We start from the raw sequence: 12194 nt of genomic DNA, 5'->3' as shown, positions 1-12194 counted from the left end.
TTGATGTTAGGGGGCATCCATGCTTGTGAGAGAAGGCTGGAAAGAAAAGAAAAAGGAAAAGGAAAAAAAATAAACAGCCACTAATTGGTTCCTGGGCTGTAACATATTTGTAGCTGTGGGAATAGAAGGACACAATGCAGCCCTAAGGCCTGGAACTCAACTAAGCCACCCCCTGGCTCAGCAACTGAATCTGTGGCACCCTCATATCATCACAGGGCATGACCCCTGAGCTACCTTTATAACGCTGTACTGGAGGTGGAAACTGAAAAATCAGCATAAATGGAAAAGTGAACATGGTTAGCTGGGGAAGAACCTCTCACCCAAAATAAGCCTGAAAACTAAAATTCCAAAATAGATTTTAAAAAATCTTAAGATGGCCAGGAAATGCAGCAATTAAAACATATATTCGGGCTTCCCTGGTGGCGCAGTGGTTGAGAGTCTGCCTGCCAACGCAGGGGATACAGGTTCGTGCCCTGGTCTGGGAGGATCCCACATGCCGCGGAGTGACTGGGCCCGTGAGCCACAATTACTGAGCCTGCGCATCTGGAGCCTGTGCTCCGCAACAAGAGAGGCCGTGATAGTGAGAGGCCCGCGCATCACAATGAAGAGTGGCCTCCGCTTGCCACACCTAGAGAAAGCCCTCGCAAAGAAACGAAGACCCAACACAGTCATAAATAAATAAATTTTTTTAAAAAACAAAAAAACATATATTCACTCCAAAAGAAATCAATGTTCTATAGGATTCTATAGGATCTTCTATAAATCAATATTCTATATTATTGTAAGATTTAAAAATCTAACAACAAAGATTTTAAATAAGTATTAAGACAGAACTTATATAAATACTAAATAAAGATTAACACAGGAATCACATTCACAACAAGGAATATGAAATTATGAAACAAAACAAAAATAGGCAGAAATGAAACAAGAACAGATAGATATGAAAAGAGCCAACTTAAAATCCTAGAAATGAAAGCTACAGTCACTGGGATTAAAAAGAAAAAACCCTCAATACCCAAGGCAAACTCCAAAATCTAACAGTTGAAGAGAGAATTGGTAATCAAAGAATAGTACTAAGGAACTCTTCCAAAATACAGCACAGAGAGGCAACAAGATTAAAAAGATTAACTAAAAGTCATAAGGGACAGATTGCAAGACCCCAATAGTCACTCAGAAGTTTCAAAAGAAGAATACAGTAATCACACACACACAAAAAAGCAATATTCAGAAAGAGCTGGGAATTTTACAGAAAAGCCATAGAATCCTCACGTCAAAAATGATCTCCAAACACCAAGCAGGATAAATAAAAATAAAAATAAAACAATACCTAGAAACACTGTAGAAAAACAGAAGAACATGTAAGATAAAGAGAAACTCAAAGCTACCAATCCCTTCTTTGGGCCTACAAGAGCCCACTGGCCACTCAGTCAGCAAACATTTATTCGACACCTCCACAAACTAGGTGAAGAAACAGAGATACAACTAAAGTAATCTCAGCCCTCCACACGCCCACAGTCCAGTGAAGGGACTGAGGTAAAATAAGTCATTACAGCAGAGCCATGCGTGCTACCACGGACGTGTGGACAAAGCACTACGGATGGGTGAACTCCACAGGCAGTGGGAAAGCACTTCTGGTGCATTTTGCATGAAGCTTTACTTGAACGTGAATATACACTGCAGGAAATAATAAAAGTAAAAATATGTCAATGGCTAATATTTTTACCTAACATTGATTTATGACTTACTATGTGCCTGACTTTCAGACATTATCTCTAATCCTCACAACCACCCTCAGAGTTTATGAAGTACATTTTACAGATGAGAAAAGAAAGTTTAGGGTGGGTAAGAAACTTTCCCAAAGTCATAAAGTTGATAAACTAGAAAATATAGATTGGCTCTATAAAAATAACAAAATATAGACTTTAATTTGACTGACTTTAGTATACAAATGCAAGCTATTTTATTTGATGAGAATCTGAGAAGAGAATGATTCTGCTGACACAGCACTGAAGTCCTAACCTGGTTACTGGCCCTTTTGTGTTTACTGTCTGCTGTCCATATGAGTACAATAAACAAAGAGCACTGTGGGAAGACTGGCTGGACGGGAACAGTTAACTTTATATAAATTCATGATTTGCTTCTTGCTACTATGATTATCAGTATGACTCTATTTGTTGAAAAGGAGCGAAAGACGATCCAAAATATTCAACTAGGTATAAAGGTTTTGTTTAAACTCACAGTAATATAACTTTTAACAATAACAGAACAGGCTTATCATGACCCAAAAGTCTATAATATGGTTGTTAAAGGAAATTCATTTGTTCATCAAGACTACAAAAATGTTTGTTATAGGAAATCACATTTGCTCACGTAAGCTATAAATGAACTCAGCAGCATTGTGTTAAGTAACCAGCCTCTCGATAGATCAGCACACCTACATTGCATTAATTAGTCAAGCCACCAACATCTAGCAGGTGAGTTCAATGGTTAGAGAATTCTGACTACTGCTGTCTGACAGCTGTAGAAAAAAATTAAGTCTGTGCCCTTTGAAGCTAGAGTTTTTTCCACAGTGTTCAGTCACTACATCACACTGCCTAGGAACTGTTGCTTCCCACTCTCCACATCCAGTCCCTCCTGTAAGAGAAGTAATACCTCCAAATTTTAGTTTTTTGACTTTTAGAGCCTTAACACAGCTAACCAAGATCTAAAATAATATTTTTACTTTGAAATGTTTTCTTTTTCTTGAACTTTCTCTTTCCAGGTATCTTGTCTCTATTCAGTTTATTTCAGTCGCCTTGAAAAGAAAATCCCTATCATTCCTTTTTTCTCCTATTTGCCCAGGCTCCCTTTTTCTCTAAGCCTAAATACCTGAGTTTTTCTCTCCGTCTACGAGTACCTGAACTCAAAAAACAAACTCCCTCTCAAAAAACGTTGATTTTAATCATTTATAAGCTAGTGTAAATATAAAGAAATGTATTACATATTCCAGAAAATTTACCTTTCACATTTTAATTTCTTAACTACGGCTTAAAAGGCTTTGTTCTTACCCCAAGACATTACGACTTCAGTGAGCAAATGGGTAGGTGAATGGTAAGGGTTCATCCTCAAGTTTTGGAAGATACACAGAGAAGCAGCCTATACAAAATCAGCCATCAACATAAATGTGAACTGTCTAATTTCCTAAATTAGATGACTGATAATGACAGCAGAAAACTAAAATGGCAGTAATGTCATCAAGGCATGCTACTTCTAGTAAAATAGCTTAATGTAACTTTTTAACAACACTGAAAATTTGTTTTTTAAAATGTACCTTTTAAAAATCTACCTTTAGTTTAAATATATGTGTATAAAATATATTTACTTTATATAAATGTAAAATGGCCCATTTAAGCGAAATTAACCACAATTTCATGACTTACCTAATTGAGAATAAAACAGTACATAAAGTTATAAATATGCATTTCTGAGAATCTGAATTGGTTTTATAAAAAGAATACTATAATTTGTTTAAATAAATTGCTTAGTAGTATGAAACATTCAACCAGGTATTTTTCAGACAATTTTAATTAAGTTCATTCTGGTAGTTCAATGAAACTATTAGGATATTTTTAAGAACTCCTTAAAAATTAAGAGAGGCTGTGTAGCATAATAATAGAATAGAACTAAACAGTATTAGGATATATATGTTTTAATCATGTTCAGCCATTAATTAGCTGTGCAACCTTACCTAAAAAACTTAATCTGAGTGTTAACTCATCATCTCTGTAAGAAAGATAAGACATATCCTACGTTCCTCATAAGATGTTGTAAGGATCAAATGAGATACCATACATGGAAATGCTCTATTATTAAAATCTAAAAATGCTCAAACAACTAGATTACCATACAGGAAAGAAAGAACTTTACCTCACAATATACCTCCAGTATTTCAGGTGAAATATCGCGAAATATAAAGTAATGTGTCCAACTGTTAACCTTAAAAAGAACTACAATAAGTATAATACAGTGTCCCAAAAGTCTGAAAACATAGGGGAAATCATGTATTTACTGTAAATTTTTTGAGATTATTCATTGCTTTAAATTTACTTCACCTGAAAAGCTGTCTGGAAGTTGAAGAAAAACATATTGAAAACATTATTTGAAAATGTTAACTAATGTACTATTTGAATATAAATTTCTCCTGTTTCCCAACTACTGTGACTTGTTTTCTGAATTTTTTCCCCTGTAGTATCACTATTATTAATTATTGATCATGTTCTATATGATAGGCACTGTTATAATGCTGGAGATGGAGCATGGACGAAGCAGACATAAAATGTTCCTGCACTCATGAAACTTACTTTCTGGTAGGAGGAGACAGACAATAAACAAATAATAAGATAAATCATACCCTACGTCAGATAAGAAATACTATGAAGAGAAAGAAAACAGAGAAGGTGGCTAGGGCATATCAGTACAAAGAATGGGTGGGGCTGCTTTTTTATAAATAAGGTCCATCTAGAAGGCCGCACTAACAAGAGGACTTTTTGAGCAGAGATCCGGAGGATGCAGAAAGCACTGCAGGTATCTGGGGACTCCAGGCAAAGGGAACAGCAAATGTAAAGACCAATGGAGAAAAAAAAGACTTTCTTCTATAATATTTTCTACTTTTATCTTTTCTGTATCTCTTCTTGATAACCTGTTTCTAGGGTAGGATCCAGCTGTTGATTACTTGGATCACTACAATTTCTCTTCGATTAATTTCCCATTACAGACTTCACTCTCTGCTTTTTTTCTTCTTGGACTGAACAAAATCATTCTTACTGATTAGTTTTTCAATGATCACATTCCTTTCTTCAAGTCCCTTATTGTTTTTATGATTTCCATTAGTAAAAATTTATTGATTATCTATTATGTGCCAAGGCCTGATGGTAAAAAGATGATTAACATATGGTATACACCCTCAGAATTTAGCTAAGGAGAGATATATATAGTAGATAAGATACACTGTAAAAAATACCACTCTTATATTATGAATAAAGTGTTGCAGCAATTAATTCTGCCCAGCGAAGAAAAGACGAGAGTTGGGGGTACAAAGGAAAAGGCCTCTGAGCTAGGATTTGAAGACTAAATAGGAGTTCAGAAAGCAGATAGCAAGGAAAGAATATTACAGGGAAGAAGAAACATCTTAAATACAAGCACAGCGATGTATAAGCAAATAATATATTAAGAATGCTTGGTGATGCAATGTCCTAGATTGAAGGCTAAGGAAATAAGAGTAGAAAGGTAGATTGGGAACACACTAAGAGTCTTGACTCTATCACAAGAACCAATGGGGTTTTTTTAATACAATTTTTAAAAATTTAATTTAATTAATTTATTTTTTGGCTGCTTTGGGTCTTCGTTGCTGTGCGTGGGCTTTCTCTAGTTGCGGTGAGCGGGGGCTACTCTTTTTTGTGCTATGCCACAGGCTCTAGGTGCGCGGGCTCAGTAGTTGTGTCTCATGGGCTCTAGAACACAGGCTCAGTAGTTGTGGCACACAGGATTAGCTGCTCCGCGACATGTGGGATCTCCCCAAACCAGGGATTGAACCCGTATCCCCTGCATTGGCAGGCGGATTCTTAACCACTGCGCCACCAGGGAAGTCCTGAGAACCAGTGGTTTTGAACTATTTCAACTGAACACACCATCAGTAACAAATTTTTGTGCATGCATCCACCCCCAAATATATATATACATTTATTTATGTATAAATTAAATTATGTCAAGAGCTACTATTCTAATATGTTACACTCATTAGGGAACAAACATAAAAAGAGAAGTGTATAAAAGATAAAAATAAAATGAGTAATATTTTCCCCAATGGAATCATTTTTCGTTAATTAATATTTATTAAATTAATGGTGTGCACCAATGTTATCAATCAACCTTCCATAATCAACAAATGAATATACAGTTGACCGTTGAACAACATGGGTTTTAACTGCAAGGGTTCACTTATATGTGGATTTTTTTCAATAAATATGTACTACGGTACTACACAATCTGTGCCTGGGTGAATCCGAGGATGTGGAACTGTGGACTGTAAAGTTATATGAAGATTTTCCACTGTGCGTTGTGGGGGAGGGGCGGTGTCAGTACCCCTAATCCCGACATTACTCAAAGGTCAACTGTACTACGCTTCTGTTGACAATTCAGTTCTAACTTGCTTTTTTTTTTCCTCTCTCTCTTGATGCTAACAAATCATCAAGAGTATTTATAAAGTCCAACACAGCATAGTTGTACTTCTTTAATCCTAAGCTCAACCATTAGGGAATCTGAAAGACCTTTATGATAGTGTATTCAGACATACCCATATATACCATACCTGTACATATAAAAGGTATAAATGAATAAATAGGTTTTTCTGTATATTTATAATTGCATGCTTATCTATTTTATGCTCAAAATAGCTCGTAAACTCTTTAAAGCAGGGGCTGACCCTTTCTTTCTACTTAAAAAGAAATTATCATAGTGCTCTGCTCAGTACAGTGATAAAATAGCTGTTCTGTAAAGTACAAAAATGATTATATTTCATTCACTATTATCCAAAAAATTATGCATTTTTACAACCTAACTCTTGGGCATGGAAAATTTTAATTAATATTTAATTTTAATAATAAATTTAACCCTAACGGAAGTTGATGTCTTTACAATTTCTGGATTAAGAAGCATAGCATGCTCAAAACCCAAGAAGATATTCTCCAATTTCATCATTAAGCCTCAAACCTGACCAAAAAAAACACATAAAAAAAGAGAGGATGGATATACACCATGGCCAAGTGGGATTTATGCTAAGAATGCAAGGTTGGTTCACCTATGAAGATCAATGTAATACACCAAGTAATAGAATAAATGGGGAAAAACACATAACATCAACAGATGCAGAAAAGGCATCTGACAAAAAGTCAGCACGCTATCGTGATAAGGACACTCAGCAAACTAGGAATAGGAGAGAACTCTGTCAACCTGATAAAAGGTATCTATGAAAAACCCATCCCTGACATCATACTTAACGGTGAAAGACTGAATGCTCTTAAGATCAGGAACAAGACAAGGATGTCTGTTCTAACCACTTCTATTCAACACTGTACAGGAGGTTTTAGCCAGGACAACTAAGCAAGAAAAAGAAATAATATTCATCCAGATTGGAAAGGAAGAAGTAAAAGTATCTCTATTTGCAGATGACATAATCTGGTATGTAGGAAATCCAAAGGAATCTAAACAAACAAACAAAAAAAACTATTACAGCTAATAATTATTACAGAAAATATTACAGCAAAGTAGTAGAATACAAGATCAATATATAAAATTCAGATGACCAGGTGAATTTCTATACATCAGCAATGAAAAATATGAAAATGAAATTAAGAAAACAATTTCATTTATAGTACCAAAAAAAGAAAAAAAACTTAGGAATAAATTCAACAAAAGAAGTATAAAACTTGTACAATGAATACTACAAAACACTTATGAAAGATGACTTAAATAAAAGGAAAGATTTCTTATGTTCACGGATTTGAGGAAATAATATTATTTAGATGGCAATATTCCTGAAATTGATCTACAGATTCAATGCAATCTCGAAAAATTCTAGCTGCCTTTTTTGCAGAAATTGATAAGCTGATGCTAAACTTGATATGGAAATGCAAGGCACCCAGAACAGCCAAAACAATATTGAAAAAGAACAAAGCTGAAGTTGCAAATAAAGTCACTTTCCTTTATTTCAAACTTACTACAAAATACTTACTAAAAATAGTGTGGCACAGGCATAAGACTAGATATATACGTCAATGGAATGAATTAAGAGTACAGAAATCAGCCCATATATCTATGGTTGATTTCTGTAAAGGTGCCAATATAATTCAATGGGGGAAAGAACAGATTTTTCAACAAGTAGTAGTGGAACAACTGGATATCTGCATGCAAAAGAATGAGGTTGGACCTCTACCTTACACCATATGTAAAAATTAATTCAAAATGGACCCAGGATAAATGTAATAGCTAAAACTACAAAACTCTTAGAAGAAAACATAGGTATAAATCCTTATGACTTTAGACTAGGCAATGAGTTCTTACATATGACACTTAAAGCACAAGCAAACAAAGGAAAAACAGATAAAATGGACTTCTTCAAAATTTAATCAAGAAAGTAAAAAGACAACCTATATAGAATGGGAGAAGATATCTGCAAATCACCTATCTGATAAGGGTCTTGTATCCAGAATATATAAAGAACTTTAAAATTAAAAAAAAAAACACAAAACAGTTAAAAATGGACGAAGGATATGAATAGACATTTCTCCAAAGAAGACATATAAATGGCCAAACAAGTTCATGAAAAGATGTTCAACATAATTAGTCTGTAGGGAACCATAAATCAAACCCAGAATAAGATACTACTCACATCTGGTAAAATGGCTATAATAAAAAAAAAAAAAGATGGACAATAACAGGATTAGCAAGGATGTGAAGAAACAGCAATCCTCCTACACTGCTGGTGGGAACGTAAAATGGTACAGTTGCTAAGGAAAACAGTTTAGTGGTTCCTCAAAAAGCTAAACATTGACTTAACATATGACCCAGCAATTCCACTCCTAAGTATACCCCCAAAGGAATTGAAAGCAGGGACTCAAACTGATACTTGTACCCTAACGTTCACTGCAGCATTATTCACAATAGCTAAAAGGTGAAACCAACCCAGGAACCCATCAACAGAATAGATAAACAAAATGTAGTAAGTACATACAAAGGAATGTTATTCAGCTATAAAAAGAATGAAGTTCTGATACATCCTCTAACATGGCTGAACCTAGAGGACTTTATGGTAAGTTAAATAAGTCAGTCACAAAAGGACAAATACTACATGATGCCACTTATATCCGGTACCCAGAACAGACAAATTTATAGAGACAGGAAGTAGATTAGATCAAGCCACGGAGTTACTGATGGTTACAGAGCTCCTGTTTGGGGTGATGAAAAAGTTCTGGAAATAAACAGTGGTAATGGTTGTGCCACAGTGTGAATGTAATGAATGTGACTGAACTATACACTTAAAATGGCAATTTTTATGTTATGTTTATTTTATCATAATTTTAAAAATAATACACCAAAACCCATAGGATTGTGCACTTTAAATGGGTGAACTGTATGATATATGAATTACATCTCAATAAAGCTTTTTTTTTTTTTAAGTCAAGGAAAAAAAAAGAAGAAATGAGGGCTTCCCTGATGGCGCAGTGGTTGAGAGTCCGCCTGCCGATGAAGGGGACACGGATTCGTGGCCTGGTCCGGGAGGATCCCACATGCTGCGGAGCGGCTGGGCCCATGAGCCATGGCCGCTGAGCCTGCGCGTCCAGAGCCTGTGCTCCGCGACAGGAGAGGCCGCAACAGTGAGAGGCCCGCGTAACACAAAAAAAAAAAAGAAGAAGAAGAAGAAATGAGCTCTCGAGCTGTAAAAAGAATCTTATGGAAGAATCTTAAATGCATATTGCTAAGTGAAAGAAACCGTTCTGAAAAAGCTATGTACGGAATGATTCCAACTATATAACAGTCCGGAAAAGGCAAAACTATAAAAACAATAAAAAGATCAGTGGTTGCCAAGGGTTCAGGGCAGGGGAGAAAGGATGGATAGGTGGGGCACAGGGCACTTTCAAGGCAGTGAAACTGCTCTGCATGATACTGGAATGGTAGACACACACACTGCATTTTTCAAGACCCATAGAACTGCAGAACACAAAGCGTGAACCCTTTGTGTAAACTAAGGACTTTAGTTAATAATAATGTATCAATACTGGTTTAATTGTAACAAACGTACCACACTAATGCAAGATATTAATAGGAGAAACCATGTGTGGGTGGGGAAGGGTATGTAGGAACTCTGTACTTTCTGCATAATTTTTCTGTAAACCTAAAACTGCTCTAAAAAAGACTATTTTAAAAATGTATACTTAACACAGAGATTGCACTGAATTTTATCCTCTTCTCATAATTCATAAGACTATTCACTTTAACAAACTATAATTTTACATTAGATGGGGAGGAAGTGCTGATTCTTTTACCATTGCAGAATATCAGGCACTACTGAATCTTCTCAGTTCAGTATCCTGTACAGCCTTTCCCTACTTCTCCTCTTCCACCCCCAACAAAATTACTTAATGACCTAAATTTCCGTATTCATAAAACTACTTCCTTCATAGTTTTTGAAGATTCCATAGTCTTTAGAAACACTTTCTTACATTTATGACTAAATTCCAGTCTAATTATAATTACAGTGACATTATTATATCAAATTACCATGCTTCCTATTTTATTCATTCTGTTCTTTCTTTTTCACATTGCCACCTTGGTTTTATTTGGTCTAATTATAAAATGTTTTTTAAAATATACAAGTTTATATAAAACAAAATAAAAATCATCTCTAATACTACCAGTACCACTTGCTAAACTCTTATATACACAAACATAATTTTTTAAACAAAATTGGACCATTTTGCATATTCACTCTCTTTCTTTCATTTATTCTCTCACTCAACCAATGTCGATGGCTCCTCTCCTGCCAAGACCCAGCAATGGGCAAGGTAGACAAAGTCCCTGCCCTCATGGAGCTGACATCTATTGGGGAAAAATAGGCAAACATATTTGCACTCCTCACAACCATCCTATGAGACAGATACTGTTGTTATCCCAATTTACAGAGAGCTAAACTGAGGCCTCAAGTAATCTAGTAAATTGCCTGAGGATACACAGCTAGGCAGTAGCAGAGTCAGGATTCAACCCCAGGTTGAATGACAACACTCTATGATGACAGACTCCTAAGCTTTTAACTTATAAAAGAGATATATATCTTAGTATGATATACTGATCTTTACAAAATGGTACTGGGGGTAAAGGTTGGATTAGCTCCCCAAAATAACATATTAACTCCAAGGACATAGTTCCTTGACTTCAATCATGAAGTTTGTTCATGGAAAATTATTCATTACTATTTTTGCTATACTTAAATTTAGTAGGACCTCAAGTCCAACTTTTTAACTTTTTTGGTGTATTTATTCTTTTTCACTTTATTTTTAAATTCAATTTATTTAGACAAAAACAAATCAGTTCACCCATTTCTCCCCGCCCAAACCTCCACCTCTGACAACCACTAATCTGTTCTCTCTATGAGCTTTTTTTCAACTCCACATATAAGAGAAATCATACAGTATTTGCCTTTCTCTGTCTGACTTATTTCACTTTGCATAATGCCCTCGAGGTCCAAAAGAATGAAATCTTGCCTTGTGCAACAACATGGATAGACCTCGAGGGCATTATGCTAAGTGAAATAAGTCAGACAGAAAGACAAATACCATACGATCTCTCTTATATGGTCATCATCTATAAGACATCATTTTATCAGATACATAAGTGTGTTAGTTTCACACATCCTTTTGAAAAACAAAATATTGTTCTCTAAGGCACTCAAGAGTCAACACAAAGGATTAAACTGAAAACCATAACTGTCTAGAGGAAAGGCAGCTAGTACATTTAAGAACAACCTTCCTCCAGCTCCTGCTTTAAAATGATCCCCTCCCAAGCTCTTAATCTTTACTGGCACAATGTACAAACTTCAACGGGTACCTTGATCTTTTCCAGCTTCATCTATGTGTTGAAAATCTTTTAGTGTCTGAAGGTTACAGAACCCCTCTCTGCAATGCTGAATAACTTTCTTTGATCCATTCTTGATGAGATAATCCATTAGGGTAAGGGATTTATACACATGGCGCCAGTTCTTCCCACGGTCTTTGAGTCTCTGCCATAACATACTCATAATCTCTGAGAGAGAAACTGTGTTGAAAGTCAGGTCACTGATATCTAACATCAGAGAACTAGAAGGACCCCAAGGGTCATTAGAAGTTGCTTCCCTGACTTTTATTTCCGCATCTGAGTAATTTTTCACAAAGTTTTTTAGTTGCCTCCTGAATGCCATAGGTAAGACAAATTTGAAGGTGAGATGGGGGTTGAGAGCCATGGACTAGGAGTTTATGTGATTGATTTATAAAACCTTTGAGAGGTAGTTGGTCCCCAGGTCTGCTGCTCCCAAATACAAATGATTAATCTCCACCTTGACAAGGTATCAATTTCCTGCAAAGGAAGGCACAAACAATAGGTAAGTTAAATATTTTTTTAAATGT

General features: G+C 35.6%; 1 protein-coding gene across 1 annotated transcript in view; it reads right to left on the bottom strand.

The window, feature by feature from the left end:
- Positions 1 to 11989, bottom strand: part of ENTHD1 (ENTH domain containing 1) — a 100580-nt gene extending 88591 nt beyond the window's left edge. Inside the window, exon 1 of the mRNA XM_060165685.1 lies at positions 11641 to 11989. Coding sequence (XP_060021668.1) covers positions 11641 to 11989 — 349 coding nt within the window. The remainder of the gene's footprint in view (positions 1 to 11640) is intronic.
- Between the last annotated feature and the right edge of the window lie 205 nt (positions 11990 to 12194).

Source organism: Lagenorhynchus albirostris, chromosome 11 (genome assembly GCF_949774975.1).
Source record: "Lagenorhynchus albirostris chromosome 11, mLagAlb1.1, whole genome shotgun sequence".
NCBI classification, from domain to species: domain Eukaryota; kingdom Metazoa; phylum Chordata; class Mammalia; order Artiodactyla; family Delphinidae; genus Lagenorhynchus; species Lagenorhynchus albirostris.
The sequence above is the reverse complement of the archived record's forward strand: the minus strand, read 5'-3'. Positions and strand labels throughout refer to the sequence as shown.